Source organism: Dermacentor andersoni, chromosome 5 (assembly GCF_023375885.2).
Source record: "Dermacentor andersoni chromosome 5, qqDerAnde1_hic_scaffold, whole genome shotgun sequence".
Lineage (NCBI taxonomy): Eukaryota > Metazoa > Arthropoda > Arachnida > Ixodida > Ixodidae > Dermacentor > Dermacentor andersoni.
Window position 1 is genome coordinate 161,051,630 of NC_092818.1, and position 25,750 is coordinate 161,077,379.

At 45.1% G+C, this 25,750-nt stretch overlaps 1 protein-coding gene across 1 annotated transcript in view; it reads left to right on the forward strand.

Moving 5' to 3' along the window:
• Positions 1-24,686, forward strand: part of LOC126531512 (F-box/LRR-repeat protein 7-like) — a 40,009-nt gene extending 15,323 nt beyond the window's left edge. The window contains exons 5-7 of the mRNA XM_050179057.2: positions 7,253-7,542; positions 9,390-9,620; positions 14,563-24,686. Of these exons, the coding sequence (XP_050035014.1) occupies positions 7,253-7,542; positions 9,390-9,620; positions 14,563-14,799 (758 nt within the window). The 3' untranslated portion in view covers positions 14,800-24,686. The remainder of the gene's footprint in view (positions 1-7,252; positions 7,543-9,389; positions 9,621-14,562) is intronic.
• The last annotated feature ends 1,064 nt before the right edge of the window (positions 24,687-25,750 follow it).

The following is a 25,750-nucleotide window of genomic DNA, read 5'->3' on the forward strand; positions in this document are numbered from 1 at the left end:
GTGGAAACCTGCAATCCTGCAGCCATTCAAGTGAAGCAGACAAAGTTGTTTGCTGGTGTCACCGCCGTTTCTGCCAGCAAATTACACGCTGCACACAACCTTTCTCGTGGGTGGGGAACACTCTGGCCAGTCGTTAACGGTGCCAAGCCGCCTTTTGGTTTTCGACTGTATCGCCAGCACCCGCCTAGTAGTTGACGATTGAGCCAAGTTGTCGATCATCCCTGCAATGGATAGAGATCGCCAGCACACGTCTGTTTCAAGATTGCTTGCAGTTAATAATACTGCTATTACAACATACAGTGGAACCTCATTCATACGTATTGGGAAAAAACTGCGGGAAAAATGTACTAACTCAGAAAACGTACGACCCAAAGTAACTAAGAAAAATCTGACTCAACTATTGTTCTCATCTATGTAATGCGAAGCGGTGCGTGGATCGTTGCGGCACAAGATGCCGACGTGTGTGTAGCTGGTGGTGCTCTGGCGGCCCAAGAAGCGTTTTGTTGTTCTCCTTTACAACGGTGTTTTAAGAAGGCGGCGGTAAACCGAAACGAAATCGAGCTGGTGAACGATGCGCCGGATGCCACCGAATCAAAACATGATTGCTACATCACACCGCCTGCAGCAGGGTATGGCGGTGCATTTGGATTATCACCTTCCAAAAGTGTGCAGTACATTACCAATGGAACTGCGCACCACGCACTGTAAAACAGATAGGTGAAGATGCTTATCGCAATAGGTTTGGCGGCGATAGCTGTGAATGTGGCATGCGGTGACCTGTGCGGAGATTTGCTGGTACCGAAATGAGAGACGTGAGTGCGCGTCAGCGTTTTCACGTGAGACGGGCGGGTGAGTATCGCAGTGAAGCTACCGCAGCGGCCAGCTATATACTGTTGTCGATCACATGCATCTCTTTTTTGCTTACATGGGATCTTGCAGCTGGCAAACTTATCATACGATCACAGTTTGGCGATGTGCTGAACGTTGGTGCCGAAAAATCCGAGAACGTATGAAGCAGTAAAAAATGAGCGAAACTCTTTTGGGTCACTTCTTGTGTTCTCGATTGTGAATGTTGGCACCAGGAAAACGTGTGTAACGGCAATGTATCAACGAGGTTATACTGTATCTACTTCGGTCAGTGATGATTGATGTTGAACTCTGGAGCCTGTTCAGATGGACATTCATCGAGGCTAATGCATACCTGCCAAACCTCCAGATTCACCCTGGAGACTCCAGATTTTTTACTGAACTTTACGATTGTACGATCACTGTCTTACATCTCCCGAAAAGTGGTCTCTGTTCGCGCAATAATGGTTTTTGCGAAACCGTTACCACGGAATCTACAGCCATATCGTAATCGTCAGCATCACCAACAATGGCTCCACTAGCGCCATCGGTATCATCGACTAAGAAGCTGACTACGGTGCCTAGTAAGCCAACCAAAGCCAGAGACAATGTAGCTCTTGCATTTCATGCATGCCTTCTTCCTTAGTGCGTTGTTACTGCTGCTTGTGTGTATGATTAGTGTTGGCTAGGCCGTGTGTGTGCGGTGCACCATGTAAAGTTAGAAACCTCGTGTGCTTGATGCCATGGCGCTATCAAAGCCCAAGAAAAGGCATTTGCAGAAGTTTTTGCGATCTTACACTTCTGAATTTTCGTGCTTTTTTACATCAAGAAAAGGAGACCATTTTGCATTTTGCACAACGTGTGGATGCGACGTCAACGTGCCTCACGGTGGCAAAGGCGACTTCAAACTGCACATTTCTACGGCGAAGCATCAAAGCTATGTTGGCACCGCTGAGCAGCAAGACAACATAGTAAACTTTTTCCGGAACAGCTGCGACAGCAGTGTCATACGTGTGAAGTGCCTGTTTACGGGATTCCTCTCCGAACACAACCTACTCCTTAGTGTCAGCGACTACGGTGGGCCTTTTCTGCGGAAAATGTTTCCGAAATGCGATGAGGCGAAGCGTTATAAATGTGGACGCAACTCTAAAGAATGCGTAGGTGGCCAACTTGAAATTTATTTCACAGGCATCGCTTTCGAGTCTTCGTTTCTTTATTCAGAGTTTCCCTCAGCTGCTGCCCTGAGATTCCTAGTGAATCTCCTGAAGACACTTTAGATTCTCTCAAAGCTGAGTTTGCCACTCTACAGGCATACAGTCTTCCAGAGGACATTCTGAATGAAGAAAGGTGGGATGTGCAGTGGTCTATGGTTGGAAAAATGAAAAACACTGATGGAAAATATGTTTCACCGAGTTGCTAAGGGGATGCTGGATTTACTCGTGATACCGCATAGCTACGCAGTGTGTGAGAGTATTTTTTGCACGGCGCGAGAAACTAGGACTGAATTCCGCTCATTGGTGTGCAACACAACCCTCCAACACCTGCTGTTAGTGAAGGGCCGTCAGTCTGGACCATGTTTTGAGCAAAGCTGCTCCGACAAATTTTTGAAGTGAGCAAAGTCTGCTACTGCAAGGTCCCTGTAAAATAACTCGCTGAACGCTGCCTGAAAGTTTGAACGAGCCCCCCCCACCCCCCCCCCCCCACCCCCCCTCCTCTTTGGCGCGGATAAAAGGTCTCCCGAATTTTTATCTCGCCAGGTTGGCAGGTATGCCAATGTCACTTTTGTCATCCTGGGAGTGGACTTCTTGAGCCACTTCAATCCTTATGTAAGCGTTCGTGGCCGCCGTTTTAAGGACGTCACGTCGCTTGTTGTCCTGGTATTGAAATCCTACCTGTCCTCTTCTGGCATCTGCACTTTCCATCCCGAGTCAACTTTTCCGCTGCCATGCACCACGACTGTGATGACAAGTAGCATTAAAAAAAAAAAAAAATCCTCAACCCTTCGATTCTCTCTCGTTCCAACGTGTGGTGTTTGACAGCCTCCACAGCTTCAACCAGCCAGGAATCTGCATGACTCGTCACTGGCTGCTTTTTATGGCCTGGAGTTAAGGAGGGTGTTCAAAAATGGGTGAAAACCTGCCAAACATATCAAGCCGTCGAAGTGACTCGCCATCATGTGCACAGAACTTCAGCCATTTAGCCACCAGAGTATCGTTTCACTCACGTTCACTCATTCCTGGTAGGACCTTTTCCTCCATGACAGGGATACAATTACTTTCTCACATGTGTCAATCAATACTCAAGGTGGCCCGAGACAATTTCCCTTCAGCACAGGTGTTTGTGTCTGTCTGACATCCACACATGTTTCTGCACAGGACGAATTTGACTCCTGCCTTTAATGAACCTTATCGTGTGCTCTTGTGATCGGACAAAATGCCAACCATGTTTATTCATGACAAAGAGAAAGATATTTCTCTTGATCACATGAATCTGGCTCGCTTTGAAATCTAGCCTCCCCGTTTTTCGTTCTTGTCACGTTTTTCTTTTTTTTTTAATGTATACTTGCTCTATGGTCTAGTGGGGACGAGCCCTTTTAGCGATAGGCCTTGCGCTGACCACAGAGGCCGCACATGTTGGTTAGACTGTCTCTGGCTTTGAAGAACTCTTGCGGTGATGACACCTGCAGGTGTAGCGTGATACCGCTAGCATCAGCCTCTTGTCTCTGCCATGGCTCAGGCGTCTAGGCATGCAACCAGCGTTCTTGTCTCCGCAAGAGGGGAGACCCTTTCTCTTCTGAAATAGTCTGCCTTCAAGCCTCGTATAGTTTAGACGTTTTCTTTCCTCCCAAGGGAGCCATTGCTCTCAGTGTCCGATTTTTCGGACTCGCTAGGGTCCGCAAAAACATCCGAAAAATTGGGATGTCTGAAAAAATGAATGTGTGCCTTCTACTGCCCCCAAGGGCTCAAATTGCCGCAGGTACGTCCTAAATAGCTCTAAAGCCCTGCCAGTACACTTATTAGGCTTATCGCTTCTTGTATTGTGATGGAAGACGGTGGGTGCACGCGTGTATAATTAAGAAATACCACGACCACTTGATAGAAAAGAAAGAAAAAAGGTGTGGCCTGCCGCGTGTATTGAAAACGATGTCCTCCGCCACGGCGCCACCATTCGGGACTGTTTGTCTGAGATCTGCATAGAAAGTGCGTCGGGAACGTGCTTGGAACGTCGTTGCCCGACACGTCCTGTCCTCCGCAGCTAGTGCCATTCGGCCCAGCCAAGCGGCCGAGAATGCAACTACGGCTGTCATGTTCGCTTCCATTGCAGCCTGCCTGGTGCGACAGGCCGCACTTTTTTTTTATCTAGCAGCCGTGGGAATACAAACTGTGTCGCTTCGAACTGTATCGCTTCGAAGCCGTTGGCGAGGATTACAAAGGGGGAGCCGGCGCTATTTCTAACAGCGGCGAATTTTGTCAATGAAAAACGCTGCACTGAACAGCAAGAAGCTTGGTAGCGAACATCGAAGTCGCTAGGCTTAGTCATTGCCGCAGTGATGGCTACAGCTGCCAGTGGATCTGCATGCGAAGAGGACCAGTTAGAGGCGGCGAGATGATCAAAATTGTGGCAGCGTTAGCTTCGATTAATGCCGTTTCAGTCCTGCGGCCATGGTAAAAAGTCCGAAAAATCAGATGGCGAAGGTTTTTGCGTCCGAAATTGCAGAAATTTCCAGGATCGTGGGAATCCATAGCAAAAAATATGAACTTTGTTTTTGAGAAAGTGTTCAGTGTGCACTGTTGCGCAGAAGGCTCAACCTCCTGTTGGCGCAGTTGGTCGTAAATGACAGTGCCAGCCTCAGAAAGCAAGTAATCAGTTTTTATATTACGGCGAAGCTTTTTATGGATAGGTTCTGGCAGATCTAGTTTCCGTGGACATAGACCAAGTATTTTTCATGCGTCAGCCGATCCCGAAGATAGTGCAATACCGGGCCAACCCACGGTGGAGATGAAGCAGGTTTTAAGCACTCCCCATACATGAGCTGATCCCGAAGATTGCGCAATGCCGGGCATACCCAGGGCGGATGTGAAGCAGATGTTAAGCACTCCCCATACATGGGCCGATCCCAAAGATAGTGCAATGCCAGGCTGACCTGCTGCCCACATTCACAGCTTTGCTGATCCTCCTTCTTCATGGAGTGGAATGGCACCAAATTTTTTTTTCGATAGGACTCGTGTATTGCATCCATATTAAATGTAGTGTCTTTTAAAGGCCTAAATGTAGTCTGACGTAGCGTGAACACGTGCACAAGTTAAATCACGCTGGCGAGAACAACAGCGTCTATAGGTTCGAGGCACTGGCGGACATGGCCAACGCACTCCAACTTGCCCGGCTTCTAACGACGCTTGCTTGCTCGTGTACGTAGGCATTTCCTAGTAATAAAAGCCCTGATGTGACACGCTTGCTTGCTCATGTACGTAGGCATTTCCTAGTAATAAAAGCCCTGATGTGACACGCATTGCTACGTTCCCAAAGCGGTTGCATGCAGCATACATATTGTCATGGCGCAATACTAAAACTTTAATTGACTGTGGTGTATGTGGCAGTGCCGCAAGGGCGTCCAAATTATCGGGCATGCATGAAAAATCGGCCGTCCGGAAAATCGGTCGTTGACTGTGTGCAAGTTAATCGAGCATTCATCACACCAGTCGTATTTCTTGTATAGTAGGTCAGTGTTCATAATTGCAAAAGCTGTGGTCATGGCCACATTCCTATATGGACAGAATGCAAAAATTTTCATGTTCTGAGGTTTTGGGTGCAGGTTAAAGAAACTCCAGACAATTGGAATGAACCCATAGCCTCTCTTTATGGCATTTCTCATGCCTTTAGGCATCTTTAGATATTACGGTTTCTTGTTGACATCTGTTTTGGGCTTCCATGTTTGCATAAAGGACGATGCACAAGGCAGTCTTCTTAATCATGTATGGGCAACAGCTTGAGATGACAGTACTGTAACAGGTGTTTCACTGTATGAAATGAGGCTGAGAGAGGATGACATTTCATGTTCTTTTTTTTTTAAGCGCTACTACAGAGAAAACTGGTTTCACCTGTATTGGTAAATTGCCCTTCTATAACGCTAATAAAGCCATTCTTACCATGAGAAGCTTGGTAAGCTGGGAAAGCCGCATGAACGAAAGACAGGTGGCAACACCACCTTCAAGTTCTTGCACCAGTTTGCTGCGACAGTCGCAGATCTGGACACTGTCTGCTAAGACCTCGTCAATTGTTTATCAGTAAAAAATGGACTACATTGCATCACAAAGGCCATAAAGATTGAACTTGTCAAGTTTCACGAACCTTTACCGAGGCGACGAGGTGTATATACGAAACTTCGAAATCTGTGGTCACAATGACATACCGTTGCAGAGGTTTTGACAAAAAATGCAAAAACGTGAACACTGACCTTCATTTTTTTCTCCTAATAATAAACATCGCAAAATGAGTGAAAATAGTTATCAAAGAATGCTTTGTCAGTCTGAACTGATTTAGTGCTTTTCTTTAGTGCCCACTTAAAGGAACGTTCGAACTCTCAAACACCTTGTGTGAAATACTGGCAAGTGTCAGAGCTTCCTGAATAATTTAATGTAATGATTATTAATAATACAATATAATAAATCAATGTAATAATATATTGTAATAATACAATCTAATAATCAGTATTGCTTTTGGTGCCCAGGTGGTGTATGCATCATGATGGCACGATACGTTGGCTTGCTTTATTCCGGAAATTGCTGCGGCTGCTGCATGCACACAAGTGCAGCCAGAAGAAATATGTACCGCAGAAAATAATGTTGCTGAGCAAGATTTCAAGCACATTTTTATTCTCTTTCTTTATTGGAAAAAATTTATTTTGCAGGTTGGATATTGCTGTTCTAGAAAATCAGAGGTTTTCAGGCACAGTTGGGGAGTGCGTACGTAAAACTTGACATATGAAGTCCAAATAACAGGGCCCATTGCTTTGCATGGCCCCGAGAAATTGGTCTTTGTTAGTTATTATAGCTGGAGTTCGGTGTTTTTGTATCTTAATAAAATCTGGAAAGCACTATCTGCTAAATAAATTTGAAGATGTTGACTTATCCGAAACAACTTCGAATTTCAGCACCTTGAGGGCGATCATGCTAAAAAAGGCCAAGAAACTCGATTTTTGTGTGAAAATTAAACTACAAGAGCACAGAATCTTACTAATAGCACGGTGGTACTATAGTGCTGGCCATCCCAGATTATGTTGAGATTGTTTACGCGGAGCTTTAACTCTGTGGCACAATGAGGAATTCAGCAGCCCAAACTCGAACAGAAATTTTCCTGTGTAGGCCACATGAATTCTATCATACCGTTGGCCTTGCTGCGTGTGCAGGCTGCTACCAGGTGACAAGTATACGTCCGAGGCATGGGGCGAACTTGGAAATGAATGAGTCCCTCGGTGGCCTGGCTCCCTCGGGCGGAAACCAATTGTACCTGCAGTACATCGACCTTACTGACTGTCAAGCCTTGGAGGACTCTGGGCTGAAAGCCCTCGCCAGAGCATGCCCGCAGCTCACACATCTCTTCCTGCGGCGCTGTGTGCGGCTGACTGATGCTGCACTAAAGTGTGTGGCCAGCTACTGTGTTGTGCTGAGGGAGCTCAGCATCAGTGACTGCGTCCAGGCAAGGCACACATTCTGTGTTGCACTCTCTAGTGTTTTATCTGGTGCAGAGAAACTAACACGAGTTTTTTTTTTTTTTTTTTTTTGCATAACATGTGCCATAAATTTCAATTTCAACTGAAAAGGGGGAGTGCAAATTATACATGAACTGTACCTTTCAGTAGGACTTTACGGCATTACCATTCAGCTTATGTGGCAGCAGGTCACCCATGAAAAAACAACATAGATACAGGCTGCTTTCTCTTGCTTTATTTACGATAATCTTAATGTTGGTTGTTCAACTTCACATTACAAGGGACCTTCGTTAATTTGACCTTGGCGGGATATTGTGTTATTTGGTACATACAGTAGAACCCTGCTGATGAGTTTTTTAAAGGACCTTGGGAAAAAAGCAACAGCTGGGAAAATGTAACAGTGTCATCATCATCATCATCAGCCTGGTTACGCCCACTGCAATGCAAAGGCCTCTCCCATACTTTTCCAACAACCCTGGTCGTTTACTAATTGTGGCCATGTCGTCCCTGCAAACTTCTTAATCTCATCCGCCCACCTAACTTTCTACAGCCCCCTGGTACGCTTCCCTTCTTCTGAAATCCAGTCCGTTACCCTTAATGACCATTGGTTATCTTCCCTCCTCATTACATGCCCTGTCCATGCCCATTTATTTTTCTTAATTTCAACTGAGATGTCATTAACTCGCGTTTGTTCCCTCTCCCAATCTGCTCTTTTCTTAACCCTTAACGTTACACCCATAATTCTTTCCATAGCTCGTTGCGTCGTCCTCAATTTAAGTAGAACCCTCTTAGTTAGCCTCCGGGTTTCTGCCCCGTACGTGAGTACTGGTAAGACGCAGCTGTTATACACTTTTCTCTTGAGGGATAATGGCATCCTGCTGTTCATGATCTGAAAATGCCTGCCAAACGCACCCCAGCCCATTCTTATTCTTCTGATTATTTCAGTCTCATGATCCGGATCTGCGGTCACAGTGTGGAAGGCCCCGAAGTGCTAACAGCACCAGCAGAAACAGTTGTGAATGGTTGCCAGTACAGTTACTACATATCTTAGTGCTCGTGCTGTGACTGGAGGCAGCGCTTAGGCATGGGTATAATTTTTCATTTACTACAGCCGTTTTTATACAGCCCCACGGAGTGCAAGCAGTACTGTGCTGCATGTCCAACACAGGCTCCGCTGGACGGTTGTACCATTTTCACGGTCCCGAAATGTGTCGCCAAGCTGCCTGAACAGTGTGATACTGGTTTGGCGAAGCTTCATAAGCATTCCTGGCAACCACATATGTCGGTGTTCATTTTCGAGAACAATAAATCGCAGCCGGTGCACCTGTCGCCGTAGCAACAGCCAGTCGTAAGGCACTTCTCTGCATGCCAGCCCACTGAGCCAACAGGAGAGCTGCACATTGGGAACTTCGTCAAACCAGCCCCCAAATTTTTTATTTTCGCTTCTCCTATGTGATTATCATAGTAGAGGAGGGTGGGAACGGAAAGGCAATACATTGAACTTTGTCTGTTTGCTGTATAAGGTGTTTTCAAGTGAACTCGGGTGGAAGTCTTTGTCAGCGTGTTTTCTTTGTGTCCCAGTTATCAACTCTGTTAGCCATCAACTCTATTGTCACATATATTTGAGGGAATGAACAGCATATATATATTTTTATCTTCACTCTTTGTGTTTCTATTTCTACTTTCAAAAACGGCAGAAATATGCTGTATACAATTCGGTAATTTTCGATCCTATCAAATATTTTTACTTTTTAAACACGCCATGACTGTTCGGTGATTGCTGAGGGGCTGTGCTGCAAATATATATATTTTTTTTGTCAATCATTCATTCTAGGTAACAGACTTTGGCCTGTACGAGCTTGCCAAATTGGGTCCGCACCTACGCTATCTGAGCGTGGCCAAGTGTGAGAGGGTGTCAGATGCTGGGCTGAAGCAGGTGTGCCGGCACTGCTACCGGTTACGCTACCTCAATGCTCGAGGCTGTGAGGCAGTCTCGGATGCCACTCTGGAAGTCCTGGCTCGCTCGTGTCCAAGGCTTCGAGCCCTTGATGTTGGCAAATGCGAGGTGAGCTGAACAGCCTTAGGTCAAGGAAAGAGTTGAAGTGCCTACATTATTAGGATTATTTAAGCTTTAACATTCGACGTTGATAATACATTAATTGATATACTTTTTGTTTGGTGGTGGGGCATTAAGAAGGTGCCAAATAATGCCCAAAAGCATTATTTCTTACTTGAAATGATTATTTTTTCTTCTCTGAAAGCTTCTCTGTAGTCTGTAATGTTATTCAGTCGAACCCGGTTATGTCGAACTTGCAAAAAAACGCCTATTAGTTCAATACAGGGCATAATTCGATATAAGCCTGCTATAGAATTGGACGTCATAAAAGCACATACCATTTATAAAAGCACTTTATTGATGAAACTAGCTTAGTTTCGTGTGAAATAGTCTTTTGTCTTCTTCTGCTTGGGCAACTGTGTGGCTTGCGACAGCACACACTTCTCTACATTGTCTAAACAGTCGGAGCAGCTGAGGCCGCAACCTCCCACTTTCACACATAAGCGCCGGACTAGTGCGAGTGTACCAATCACCTTAGAGGATGTGGGCGAAAAATTGTCATTGCTTTCCTCATTGTGCCCACTTTCACTTGGGCACGGTACGGTGTCGGCAATGTAGTCTTTGTTTTCGGGCTCTCCCGTGGTCGCGACACCATCATCCGCACTCACAAACTCGTCGACCATTGGTCTGTCAATGGCTTCCGGAAATTCTGACACCTCGCACCAAACTTTGGCAACCCTGGCAATGGCTTTGTCAAAACAGAATTTTCAGAGTTGTCACCAGGCATGCAGAAGCCGGCACGTCTGAAGCAGTTTCGGATGAACCACTTGTACATGACTACTTCGAAGTCTTATGCACGGCCATGCATATGCATCGGGCACCACGGGCACTGAGTCGTTTGTCCGCTTTAGTCCTGAGCTCCCCCTTGTTCTTCAAAATCATGCTGAGTGTGCACATTGGAATTTTGTATGCTGCAGCGACATCCGACTTCTTACCGTGTTAGACTCGATTTATGATTTCGAGCTTCACAGCGAAAGGGAAATTCTGCCGCTTCACGCTAGCCATCACGGCAGCAATGCGGGAGAAGGACCACAAGGCACAAACACGCGGGAGAAGGCCCACAAGGCACAAACACAATGAATGAAAAAGCAGCGAGGCAACTCGGACTTGCACCATCTTGCACGACGAGGGCACAAGAGCCTCTGATTGGCTGTCCGAGCAAGCACTGCAGGCAGGCCAGGATCATTTTTTGCAGGAGGGTGTCAGCCGTTCACCCGACGCGGCACGGTCACTGTAGGGAGAGCGGATGGATGGAGCTGCGCCGCGCTGCCGTGCTCAACCACTTTTGGGATGCCATGGCAGGTTTACCCGCTGCTGTGAGGAAAAGCGAACTTATGGGGGCACTTTTGCTCAGGGTTCGTGCGGGTCCTTGAAACCCTTGAAAACCCTTGAATTTGAAAACATCGTTTTCAAGGCCTTGAAAGTCCTAAAATTTTCAGCGATCCTTGAAAATCCTTGAATTTCCTAGATTTTTATTTTTAATAAACTTCCAGTGATTGTATTCGAGAAAATTTCAACCCTCCTGAATTCCCGCTGCGATTTTGTTAAAAAAAAAGGGAATTCTCAGTCATTTTGAATTGTCTTGTAAAACTCGGGGAAAACGCAGGGAATTTGGGCTTCAATCAGGGAAAATTGGTTGTCATTTTATTGAAAGGGAACGAAAGTCGCGACCTACTGCTGGCTCGAGTAAAAGAGAGGACTCGTTACGAATTGTCTTTGACGCCGTGTCGTTGGTTGGAGGAGTTGCTTGTGTACTGTCAACAAACGATTTTTCGGACGCCCGATTTTAGTGAATTGCCCGATAGCGCGGACGGCTTTGAGGCTCCACCACGCGTCCCATGGAGTCGATGTATAAGAACATCTGCAATTTCAGACACAAGAACCCTTCGCTGTGCGATTTTTTGTCGTTTTTGCCGCTACCGCAGGTCCCAAATGGCATTAATCAAAGCCATCACCGCCGTTTTGATTATCTCGCCGCCTCGAATTAACCAGCGCTCTTGCACGCCGATCCGCTGGCAGCCGTAGCTACCACCGCGGAAACACTAGGCTTCGCTGCTTCGACGTTCGCTATTTAGGTTCTTGCCGTTCGGTGCCGTGTTTTTCATTGAAAGAATTCACTGCTGTCAGTAATCGCACCAACTCCGCATCTGTAATCCTCGCGTATAGCTTCAAAGCTTAGAAAGCATGGTGCGTTGCATGATGCTGGTTCCCGAAAGGCAGCTGCGCCTCAGCACAGCGATGTTACGCGGTGAAGCGCACGTGAGGTATTGCGGTGAAGCTTAACAAGCGTGGGAAGGGGCAATTGTCACGGGACACAGTACGTATTCCATAATTATACACGCATGTATAATTATGGCCCTGCATGTGGTCCTTGAAAATCCACACACAGGACCTTGAAAGTCCTTACAAACCCTTGAATTTTTGTCATACACACCAGCATGAACCCTGTTAGCTCTTTTGCACTTTGTTCGATATATCAGGAGTCGCTATTTTTGTTTTATGATTTTTGCTATATGTACAGTAGAACCTTGATGATACATTCCTGTTACGTACGTTTTCCCGGTGCCAACGTTTGCAATCAAGAACACAAAAAGGGACCCAACAGAGTTACGCTCATTTTTTACAAGTTCATACGTTCCCAGAAAACACAATTTTTCGGGAGCAACGGTGAGTATGTTGTCAAACTGTAACTCTTTGATATGTTTCCCGGCTGCTAGATCCCTCGTAAACAAGAAAATGCGCGAGGCGTGCGTGATTGAGAACAGTACATAGCTGCCCGCCACGGCAGCTTCACCGCATTGCTCGCCCGGCCATCTCACGTGAAAACGCTGGTGCGCATTCAATTTCTCGTTTCGGTACCAGCAAATCTTCTCCAGGGTTGTTGCACGCCGCATTCACAGCTATCACCGCCAATTCTGTTGCAATAAGCATCTTCGCCCATCTGCTTCACAGAGCGTGGTGCCGTCAAAAGCGTAGCGCATGCTTTTAATAGGCTATAACCGAAACGCGCTGCCGTCCCCTGCTGCAGACTGCGATTGTATATCTTTTCCGGCTGCTAGATCCCACGTGAACAAGAAAAAGTCGCAGCTTCGCCCAAAAGCCGAAGCACCGATTGCAATAGCAAATTACGACATAGGTATATGAAGTAAGAATACTAGTTTTATTGGCCTTATAAACTTGTAGACATTCGCTAACTAACTACATGAACAATGATGTAATGTGTATATGCGACTGAACAAGGACACAGAAAGAAACACGCAGAAACAGTGATGTCTCTGTGTTTCTTTTTAAGTCCTCGTTCAGTCACGCTTACACATTATATCATAGATTCAAACCAACTAGCCAGCCAACGTGTTTTAACTAAAATAACAAGCACGGTGTCACGAGCGCACAGGTAAACATGAACACATCTCACTCTATGAGCACGGAAACTCGCTGTCAAAGTGCTGGAGTGCGGAATCGCAGCAGCAGCAGCGATCGAATTGACCTTTGTGCATCTCTCGCTTCAACGTGAACGAAGCGTCGAAAGCACTGCGCATACATAGTTACCGGCACTACGCACACTCTGCACATATCACAGGTTGCTTTGAAGATGTCTGCGTGGGCGCTCACTTTGGCCACGTCGCAGATTGCTTTTAAGATACGGCGCCCACACAGCTGTGGTGAGAGCAGCAGCTACTGGAGAAGAACACCGTCTCCCTTGCCTCACCTCCGTTCCTCGCTTGCGACAGGAGAGGGCGTGCTTCCAGCCCACCTTTGTCACTTGCGCACACGAGATTGAGCCTATTGAGCCACGTTCGCCAGCTCACCCTCACACACTTTTGCTTGGACTTTATACAGAATCTCCTGGCGACGTCGACGCTGGCAGCTGAAATGTGCCTGGAGTGTCCATATAATTGCTATCGGAATAAAAGGCATGAGGCACATGGGATCAAGAGCAGTACATGGCCGCTCGTCTCGCGTTGAAATGATGGCGCCCACAGTTTCTTATTCTGGTACCAGCAAATCTCCACCCGGGTCGTAGCACGCTGTATTCACAGCTATCGCTGCCAAACCTATTGTGATAAGCATCTTCACCTATCTGTTTTACAGCGCAAGGTACGTAGTGCCATTGGTAGTGTACTGGACTCTTTTAGTAAGCGATAATCCAAACGCGCCGCTGTTCCCTGCATCAGGTGGCGCTATGTGGGCATCACGTTCCGTTTCGAGGGCATCCGGCGTCGCCCACCAACTCTATTTCTCTTCGGTTTCCCGTCGGCCTTTTAAAACACCACGCAATAGAAAAACAACAAAACGTGTCTTGGGCTGCTGGAGCACCACCAGCTCGATGCGCGTCGATGTCTTATATCACAACGATCCAAGCGACAATTTGCATTACATCGATGTCAACAGTAGTTGAGTCTCAAATTTTTTTAGTTAGTTTGAATCGTACGTTTTCCTGGTTAATATGCTTCGTCTCGCCTCTTTTTTTTTTTCATAAAGTATGAACGAGGTTGTGCTGTACTTTTTGTAACTATACTGTGTTCAGAAATTCAATGTACAGAATAATTTGATGTAAATGGGTTCGATATAGTCAGGTACGACCGTACCTGCCAAGGTGGCTCAGTGGCTATGGCCTACTGCTGCTGCTTAACATAAGGTCACAGCTACGATTCCCGGCCCCAGCTGCTGCATCTCGGTGTGGACAAAATTCAAACACATCCATGCACTTATATTTAAGTGCGCAACAAAAGGCCACACCTGGCCAAAATAATCTTTAGCCCTCCACTACAAGGTCTCTCATAGCCCCAGTGTTACTTTAGGATGTTAAGCCCCCATGAATCAATCAGTTTCTAATGTTGCCTTCATCACCAATGCACAACTTTGATGTGACATTCATAAACTGTGGCAGGTTGGAGACCGAGGCCTGGCGTTCTTAGCCCGCCACTGCCTGAACTTGCGCAAGCTGAGCCTCAAGTCATGTGACCTGGTCACCGACCGAGGCCTGCAGGCCCTGGCCTACTTCTGCCGGGGCCTGCAGCAGCTCAGCCTGCAGGACTGCGCGGGGGTGACCGTGGACGGCTACCGCATTGTGCGCAAGTACTGCCGTCGCTGCATCATCGAGCACACCAACCCGGGCTTCCACTGAACAGCACTTCTTGGCCAGGTAGTGAGAATGGATGGAAGGAGGGCTGGAGAGCCATACCTTGGCACGACGAAGTAGTAGCACTGGCACTCGGAACATCGGAAGCAGGTTCACCCGATGAATTCTGGCAATTGAGTTGTTACAACTTGCTACGTGAATTCAATTCCAAAATTGGAATTTTGGCCTGCATTTCCTCTTCTAGCAAACAACCTCTTACCATGAAATCAACAAGAACAGAGTTTTGAAAGAATATTTTAGCACTCTGAAACGGCGTGGTGTCCAAAACACGACTGCTGTTTGAACACACATGCTGGGGCCAGCAGGGAGCCTTTCCTTCCGTCCATTCTCTTTGCCCTCGGCCAATGACAAGTGTTGTCTCGTGCTTGTGCTTGGACACTCGTCACTGGGCTTCCAAGAACTTCATCTAAAGCCTGCCTCGTGTGGAGCATTTACTGCACGTGAAATTGCACTGTGTGTGCCATGGACACTGCGTCATAGTCATATGCAACACCTGCGTGCAACAAATGGTGCCAAGGCTGATTTAGTAATCAAAAGTAATCTTGACAAAAGAAAAGCACTTTAATGATCAAGGTAGCTTATCTCTTCAAGAATACCACCTGAGCTTATTGCTCAGGTTTCAGTTAAAGGGGCACTGCAACACTTTTTGAATATTGTAAGAAAATGTTTGCCATCTGTAGACAATGCTTCCACCAACATGCGAACCAAATGTTATGCTGCATGTATCAGGGAGCACTCATTTGCCCTTTTATGCAGATAAGTACAGTTACTGATGAATTTTTCATGGAAGGGGCCGCAAGATTTTCCAAGTTACCGGGCAATCGGAAGCAAATCGGAATGAGAAAAATATATATTTTGTTGAATTTGTGGGTCGATGACGAGAAAGATACGGCTTCATGCCTTGTCGATAATATCCTCGCATCAGTGGTACGAAACACAGCCAGCCAGACATTTGCATCCACTGCGTCCCTCCAGGCGATAGTGTAGCCAGCAGTGAGATGACACTGTTATGAAAAGCGCTGGCAGCAGGGAGCAAATGCTTCGTCTGCCTCTTGCTTCAACGCGCATCTGAAAGTTGACGTTATGCAACCTCCAGTATTAAACTCCTGGGATGACAGCGCACATGATACCACACCATCTCGGCATGTCCACTCCTTGCCCACGTGACACATTATCTCTGAGCAGGGCGTGCGGGCTGCGTATGTGCTCAGCTCCACTGACAGCCACTGCGCAGCCATGGCCCCACTAGAAAAGGAGACGCGTGCCTACGTGCCCCTCTCCTTTTTTACGGGAAGACTGCGCTCATCAAGACGCATCAAAATTCTCAGCTCACCCTGGCACGCTTGTACTTGCACCTGAAGCATGCAATATGCAAGGTGCGACAGGATTTTATCATACTTGGACTTTATCCGGAACATGACGCTGCTCCGCTTTGGCGGTCACTCTCGGTCACACGTTGAGGGGTGCGTTTGCAAGCAGCCGCTTGTAATTCAGCCATTTGGATTTGTTATCTCGGTATTTATTATTGCAGCGAAATATCATTATATGAGAATGGAGTATAAACACGCTTCGTTACGTTGAGGTTCTAAATACATGGTGTTCTATGGACAGGTTATAGAAACCTAAATATGTTATTAAATCAAGAATTTTGTTATATTGGAGTTTGCTGTATCGAGGTTTAACTGTAGATCGATTGCTCTCTCCTGCAGCTTTCGAGGCTCTGTTTTGCCACTGCCAGTGATGTAGAACACCCGCACAACAGCCCATAGATGCCAACCATTGGGCAACTGTTCATGAATTACTCCTGAGCCAACACTCGCACATGCATGCACAGCCTTCCTCTCTTCAGTCAAGCGAGCTGGGGAATGATGGCTGTTGATGCGTCCCACCCACCCTGCCACCACCCATTTGTCATTCTCGAATAACTTTGTCAGATGCTAACCATAAAGGGTCATCTTATGTATACTGCGAAATGAAGAAAAAGGACGAAGCAATAGGCACAGCATTGTTGTTGCTGCCACCACAGCTGAGAGAAAACGCATTGAAAGGGAATATGAAAACTAAACATTTCTCTCTTTATGTGTTTGTTCTTATTAGGTCCTTTTGAAGATTTCTACACAAATAGTATATTCAGTGAAGGGCATTGGACTTATTTCATTGTGTTGTCAAATCAAGAAAAAATCTGTTGCAGGGCCCCTTTGAAAGGTACCACAGATTATTTGCCTCCATGCTATGCCTAACCATGTTGCACTCGGGTGGTCTCGCTGTGGCATACCTTGCTTTAGATTGATTTGTTCGAGTGATCCGCATGCAGCATAGATTCATGATAGCTTCAATGCACATAGTTAGCGCGGTGTTTTTTGGCTTGGCGAGAATCCATGAAAACGTCTTGGTTGGCATGTCAAATCTCTCCTGACTAGCACTTATGCAGTCTCTTCACGTGCAAAATGTGCCATGCTGGTCATCCTTATTAAGGCCAGGCAAGAGACTATGCTGGGAACAACCATCTTCCATATTGGAAGAGTGAGCTTTGGAACAAAGGTTACGGCACTAAGCAGACGACTCTGCTTAGTGCCATAACCTTTGTTTTTAAGTCATGAACCAACTAGCTCAGCCACAAGTTTTGTTAAATCGTTTGAGCTTGGGAGTTGGGCTGTCACGGATGAAGCTCCTTTCAGTCATTTATTTACCAATTGTGAGCCACCTTGTAAGATAAGAAAAGGAACACACTCGGTTCTATTTTTGTACAGTTACCCTGCGGGACTTGTAAAAAGGTTCTACTGATGATCACGGTTGCATTTTTTGCTGCCGGTTTGTAGAGATATATGGCTAACTGTGGTTGAGTACAGCGTACGTTTGCATGTAAATTGTACACAGGTTTCTAATGTGTAGCGTACACCAGAAAGCGGGTAGGGCTTAAAAGTATCCCTGCAATGAAGTGCGGGTCCGTCATGCACATTTCATCCTTTCTGTACTCAGTGTGAAGAAATTCACTGCCAAATGTAGTAACTAGATGGATTACATTTTAATCAATGTGACACTGCCTTGATTCTCGTGTACATTCACACTTGAAGAATTTCAGGACAGAGACCTGTTCTTGGTTGTAATGTGTGCATTTACTGTCATTGGCAAGAGGAAATCAAGGCCCTTTCCTCATTGAACTTAATCCCTTTAGGTGCTTTACTCTGTGTTAATATGCACTGACACGTGCAAAATGTGTGTTTTACTTGACAGGAAGGCATGACACGAGGGGCTCAGAAGAGTGCCTCGTCTTTCTATTTTTTATATTTGATTTTTCACTTTGTGATTCTTCATGGAAACCGAGTGCAATATGTGTGCCTTGTAAAAAAGGCTTAGTTGCCATGAACGAATGTACCTGTGCAGATGGAGAAGTGATTAGGTGGTTTACTAACCAAAACATAGTGATTGTGAGGCCTTAACTAATGGAGAATGTCTTCCTTCAAGCACTGTTGTGCTGTGGTGTAATCTTGACCCCTGTGAAGGCAGTGACAAATATTCAGAGAAAGGCTGAAATTGTAGTGGTGGAAACAGTTTCATGAGCTGAAGCTCTGTTTTTACGTTTTGTATGTAACAAGAACTGACGGTCGCTGCAGATGTATCTGACATCATTGTGGCTAGAAGTCGATTTGCTTTTCATTTTGTGTTAGTGGTTTTCAAATGCTAGACATATCAAGCCTTCTATTTCATTCATTATTTCTTCACATATTTTTAAACCTTACGTGGTAGTTTACAACAACATTCAAGGCAAGCATAGGCATGCCTAGCTGTTTGTTTGATTGCTGTCAAGCTTGACAATGGGCCTGGTGCTGAACTCGAACAGGTGTGTTTTGTCTGCTGCATGGTTCTTCTTAGCCCCTGCCCCTTATTCTTACTTTGATATAAGAAATGTGTTCATGTACAGAGAAATACAAACTTTCACAACTTTCAGCTTCCTTCAGAGTGTAGAATGAAAAAATGCAAGTGCATGTTATCTGCAAGTAATCAAAATTAATCAAGGTCCTTCACTACAGCAGCTCTTGAGTGCCACTGTGCGCATAAACTTAGTAATTGCTGTGTTTATGGAAATGCACTCCAGCTGTTTTGTCAGCACTACCATACAGCATTGCTACAGCAACGGGAAGGACACAGCATGCAACGACGGTGCTTACTTTGCAAATGCTATAGAAGATGCAGCATGAGTGGAGCAGTAGACGAAGGCAAGCAAGAAATTGCCACTTGAAAACACTCTTGTATGTATGTCTAAGTGATGAACAATGCAATATTTTCTGCATTTCGGGTTTACTCTGACATGACCAGTGCATACTTTCCAACTATCCTGAATTTTCCTTAACATTTACGAAGGGGGGGAGGGGGGTCTAAGATTTTATTAATTTTGTGTCAGAAGTTTGCCAAAACATTAATTCTGTCTACAAAAAAAATTACGCGTGGCTCTGCTATCGCAAACACCAGATACTAGTGGAGCTGGGTGAAGGCCAGTAAAGTAGTGCCAAACCACATGCACAAGACACACAAGCACCGGTGGACGCCAGCGCTGGCGTCCGCAGCTCGCGTGGCCAATGCCGTCGTAGACACCGCAGTTGTCTCCACTCTGTACAGAGCAATGGGTGAGGAGGGCATCGAGGCACCCTAGCAGCCACCAGAGAACGCCCTTCCTCTCTCACCTGACCCCCCCCCCCCCCCCCCCCCGTACCTCATGTGCCGCTTCTTCTCCCCCACTAGGCTTCACCCATCTTCGCCTCGTCGCTATGCTGCGCGATGCTGTTATTATACTCTGCTTTCACTCTCAGCTCTCTCTCCGCCAGCATGGTGAAGCTGCGTATGTCAAGAGAAACCTGGCAAGCTTCTAACAGCTCCGCTGTAAAAATTTTCACTCATTGGTTCCTGTCTATGCACTTTGAAGTCGGTGAAAAAACATTGCTGCTTTAAGCAAGTTTTTTCAGACAAGTTCTTGAAGCAGGCCAAATCTGCAACAGAAAAGCAGCTGAAAAATGCACTGTGATCTAAAAACAGCACATTGCTATTGAGTCTTTGATGTTCTAAGTTTGCTGCTGCTTGTGTGTTGCTTCTAAAGGTAAATCGCTGTTAAAAAGCGCATCTGTATCCCCCAGAAGTTGGGTATGCGAACAAAACTGATAACATATGTGCTGACCCCCCCTCCCCCCCTCCCCCCCATTTTCGTTGTCGTGTCTGCAAAATGTTTACATATTTTGACGTTCATATGTTGGCAGGTATACCAGTATGTCTTTTTTTTTTAATGGTATTTGCACTCGCCTGACTTGTCCTTTGCTCTGCCAAATTCTTCCAGATCAAGAATATTTTATACCATTCACTAAGTATGAAGGCCTGCTGTGGCCAGGACTGAATGGCTTATCAAAATTTCTGAGTCAAAAAGTGTCAAATTAACAACCCTGTGTTGTATTTGGTGATTACTTATTATTGTTTTAATTGTGGTGGCAGTACACCGACTGAGCACGCTTAGACTGGTACCAAGCCATAATCTTATTATGAAACTTAGAGCTACCCTGTTCTCAAACTCTCATTTTCAATGTGCTGCTTTATTTATTACATTGATATGCTTAGTGGGAGTTGTTGTGGTTTGTTCTTGTGATGCCTTATTACGGCAATATGTTTTTTTTTTTGCATGCTGGTCATGTACTTTGAGGTGACAAATGCATTTGCGTGCTCGATCAATTGCATGCCAGAGTAATTTCGGAAGCTGTCGGGCCGAGCAGAGATACGGGCAGCTGTCTGGCAGGAATTCTCATTTCATCAAATGTCCCCAGTAATAAAAAAAGGTTCAATTGTGACATAAGCTACAATTTCCTAACTGATAATTGAGGAGAAAGAGTATCCGTACCCAACACATGAGCATATATGTGCACTCTTTTTGTAGTGCACAAAGTCTGGAATGCATATTGTCACAACCCCCTTCTACATTATTGGCAAAAGAGTTTAGGAAATAAATACTAGTGGTTAAAGCTGGTGAAACATGCTAAGAATGGAATGGCCATTTCTGAGAAATAAAGCAGATAACTATCTGCGCTAGCCTGAACCACTCTTGATTCTAAACTATTGCAAGTAGGGCGGCAATTGGGCCTGGTTATTATACATTGTCTTGAATAAACGCACTGTTTATATAAACGCAACTTTAAAACTGGATGGAACACACGCCATACAGAGTTCACGCTCTATATCTTGTTGCCTTTCTTAACTGCTGCTCGGGAATGAACTTAGAAATACTTATTATTATTTATTCTGCTGCTAGCATTCTCCTCGTGCTGGTCGTGAGGAGCTATTGAATTCTCATTGCATGGCATGCTCAGATTTCTGTTTCTTATTGTACCTGTGTTATACGTGCTGCTTCAGAACTTTGCTATCAAGTTGTTTCGCATGAAGGCATTTGCATTGCAGTGGTTTTTCTCAGTGGCACTCTTGCCTATGATGTCATCTTACTCGGACATGTTAAGACTTGTTTTGTTATAGAAATTATCTCTGCGCTGGCTCAGCTCATTTTAAAGCAAATAGCTTTCTTTGGCTCTTTCAGACGTTTCTGCGGTTGGTTGATGGTCGGATTCTGCAAGGAATACATGTTTTTTTTTTTGTGTGGCCTGTTTGCTTGCTTTGGACATTGTTGATGGTTTCTCGTTTTTTTTTTTTTTTACTTTTTAGTGAACCTTTAATGTTTGCCTAACAGTACAGGCCACACTTTTGCTTTACAATATAAGTGTAGGTCAAGTGGAAGATCCATTTAAATTGTTGTGTGCCCAGTGGGAACAACTGATATATTTAGACTCCAAAACCATATAAGAAAGCCTGGAGGCTAATCTTTCATCACTCGACATTCACCTAACCCATCGCTGACAATTACATTGAAGTGAGGAAATCTTAAACCTTATGTCAGCTTGAGTACCAATGAAGTGTTTACTGTAGGAGTGGATACTGCTGCACATTTCCTACCATTCCATGCATTTGAGGTTTAGTTGTTACAAGTATCTGTGCTGTTGACACTGATTCAGGCTGAGATTTTTTTTTTTTCTCCCTCTTGTAGTCTTACGCATGTGCATTTATTTTCTTGAAGGACCATTCAAATAAGGCTTTTCATGGGGTAGAAATGAACTTGGACGCAAGTTTCATGGTAGCTTGGGCTTAAAAAAGATTATGCGATTACTTTGTAGGCCTACGTCTCCACATGGTCCAGAACTACTCATTCATCATCACTTCAATATGCCTAATACATTGTTACTGGTGCTTCCAAGCACTGAATGATTTATGATGTACTGGGATCCATCTGTTTACAAAATAGGTAACGTCACTAGTAGCAGAGAGTTGTTACTTGTGTTGTTTGATACTTGTGAGCTGTAATGTCTTCATTCCAGAAGTGCGCAGACCGTTTCTAAAGATCTTCTAATGGACAGAGCTGTATGCTGCTTGAACTCTTGCCTACCTCTTCTTTTTCTTACGTATTATGTGGTGTGTTGCTGGAACGAGGAAGGAATGAAAATGTCAATAATATAGTTGAATGTCTGGCAAGCTGTTTCCGTCATGCAGAATGTCAATAGACACTTTGAAGGTTAAAGAAAGAAAAAAAACGAAACACTTGGCCAGTTGACTTTTTTGCACAATGAAAACTTCACGTCAGTGGTGTGTGAACCAGCTGCAAGGGATGAATTAGGTTCTATGCTGGCTTCTAGTGCAGGGCAGGTAGTGTTGGTATCTATGTGAGCCTGTTAGTGGCATGCCAGTAGTGGAACGACCACGTGACTCCTGCCCAAAACATGCCAAAACGAGATCACAGGAAGCATATTTCATTGAGGAGTCTATTTTTACTTTGTTTCAGTCATCTGTGATTTTGATGCAATTGTTTTGAACACTGAAGGAAACAGACCAGGATGTGCTCGTCGTCATCAACTTCAACATTATTTTGCACTGAGCAGCGGTGGTTGCGTTTCAGAGTGAATATAATGTGCAATCATTGTCAAATATTGACTGTGCAAAAAATTCAAGCAGAAGCCCTTCTGGGAGTTATCTAAGTATGTGTAAGCACTGCGCCACTTGCTCATCTCCATGCAGCCAGTTGTCATCATCAATGTTATGAAACTGAATCCGACCAGTATAAACCCTTATCAGTCTGTGTCAACCTTAGCAGACTTGATCCAACCCTTATCGGTGCTTATTGACCTTATCAGAATTGTTTTGACCTTTATAAGCCCTTATCGCTCTTTAGCACCTTATCCATCCCCATTAAACCATTATCAACCTTGATGACACCCATATAACCCCTCATCACTCCTTATCATTCTTATCAACTCATTGACTGCTTATGTCTGCATAGCCCCAGGTGAAGTGAATGAGCCCTTAGATTGGTGGCTTTTTGGACGGTGAAGGAATGCCACAACGAAAGGCGTACCCTGCGACCACCGAAACTCATTGGGAATATGGCATGTTTGGCATTAAATTTTTGCAAAATCAGAATTTTCCTGATGTCTACAGTGCTCCAAGTCAGCTCTACATGTGGGCCTAGAGATGACTTTTATTCTATGATCACCAAATCTTTTGACACAGCCTTCATAGAAACTGTTCTCATTTGACATTTGTTTTGTACCACTGATACAACACATTCATATGGCTCAAATATATTAACCTTATGCAAGCATGGGTGTTTAGCCCACTGGTGGGGTAAGACACTCGGCTTCTGATCGTGGGGTTGTAGCTTCGAAACTCACCACCACCAGTGTTCTTCCTTTCGAATTTATTTTGTTTTATACATTAATTATATATAGCGATTCGTCTTACATGACGGACAGAAGGATAGGTTTCGTCGTTGGGTAGGCACAGAAATGCTTACGCATTTCAGAAAGAATTGTGAAGGAGTAGTAATATCCCATGCAGTTTTTTTAAAACAGAAAGCCACGAATGCCCGGCATTCTCCTTGCACTTTACTGTCTCACCATGCATGTTAAAAAGCACTGGCGGTGCATGTAGGGACCACATTCATGTCTGTCGTGATCTTGAAGGCACCAATGCTGAGGATTTGGCCTCAAGATCTCCTACCACAATGTCTCTGCATGAGCTTACGTTTTTCATTTCTGCATGGATGCGATTCATTACTCTTGCATCATTTTTCAAATGTATAATTAAGTAAAGGTACTGAATTATGAGAATGCATGTGGAAATTTGTTGGCTGTGACAAGTCTAAATTGCCATAGCAAAGGAGTTCATTGTCAGTTAAGCAGGGTTGATGGTTCTATGCAGTAAGCTACAACAGTTATCGAAGTGTTATATAGACACCTATGCATTTTTCTAGCACTATTTCTCAAGACATTGCCACTTTGACTACGATTTTCTCAAGCCACGTGCCAGTTACTTTAAGTGCAGTTACAGTATTTCTCAATAGTGTGCCATTTTGACTGCGATTTCTCCTAACCCACAGCACCAGTTTCTGCCCATCTACTTTTATATGCAGTGGTGAAGCATGTTAATCTTAAAGCATGTTATGATGGCAGGTGACGCAAGACTGCTTCTTGTGCTATTTTGAAATTTTTTTGTGAGATATACAATGTTGGAGTAATGTTTCTGTGAGATGAAAGGTGCTATTGCTGTAATTTATAGGAGTTTGGTGTTTGTATCCAGTGACAATGCTTCTATCGTGAAGACTAGGAAGAAGCCTTTTTTTTTCTTTAATTCTTACATGAGGCAGGAAAGATAAGTAGATTTTCTATATCTCAAAGAGAACCTGCATCGGAATTCTGTTCTTTCATTCACATAGAAGTGTGCCTTATTGCAGAACTTGTGCAAGTGCCTTCGAGCAGTCATCGCTATGGTCAAAGGAAATAAAATTGTTACAAAGTGTGTGCTCTGCTTGCACCCTACTGATTCTATTCTTGCACCAACTTCAACATGTGTGGAAACTGGACTTGCTGTTCCATCGTGGTTTTAACCCATTAGTGCCCAGCGTACTTTCAAAAGTACAGCAGCATTTCCATTTGTAAATAATTGAAGACAAAACACAGTGTTCCTTGTTAGGCCATTTTGCTAAGAAGGGTCCTGCGAAGACTACCACATTGTAGTTTTTTTTTTTCAGCTGCATGATGTGTTCGATCTATCCATCGCCAAACTTGGAAAAGTGCTGGACATAGCAGGTGCTGCTCTACATACAGCTCCTTTATTTTTATTGCGAAAGCAATACTGCTCGCACTTTCGGCCCATCGGTGGTCGTGGCGCCTCCTTACACAGCTGCGAGTCACGTGACCGTGTGACGTCACGCCAGACCGAGAGACGGGACCCCAGCTCGGCGGCATCGATGGTGCAGGCGAAGCCTTGCGCGCCGCTGCTGCGGCGCTACCAAGAGAGGGCGCTCGCTGGTGTGACGTCACGCTAGGAGGATAAATGGGGCTACAGCTCGGCTACTCGCAGTGGTCGGCGCACTGCCTTGCGCTATGTCGGATGATGTATAGCCATAAGTTTAACAAAGGGCAACCATGTTCACACCATCAGCCAAACCAAGGCGCAGCCAAGGGTATTGCTTTCGCAATCTTCCAGGCTTAACCAAGCTAAGCCTTCAGCCAATTTTTTGTAAAGCATAGCGTATGCTTCTCGAAGCTGAAGTTTTTGGGTAAGCTTTAGAAAAGAAGGGTGTAAGCGAACACATGACATTCCATATACAATACATATTTGTACCGTCGCAAGAAAATGAATGCAGGTTTACTTTGTCAAGTACGCTGGGCCTGTGCATGCTGTAGGGGTGTGCTTGATGAAAGAATAAAGCGCCACTCACAAATATATTTACAGTATGAGAAGATCTTCCAACATGAAAAATCAACAAAGTGCAACTGGTAGATTCTTTTCGGCCTTAATGGGTTAAAAACCAGCAGGACTGGGCGCCGCCCGCAGTGCCAAAGTACTGTAGGTTGTAGCA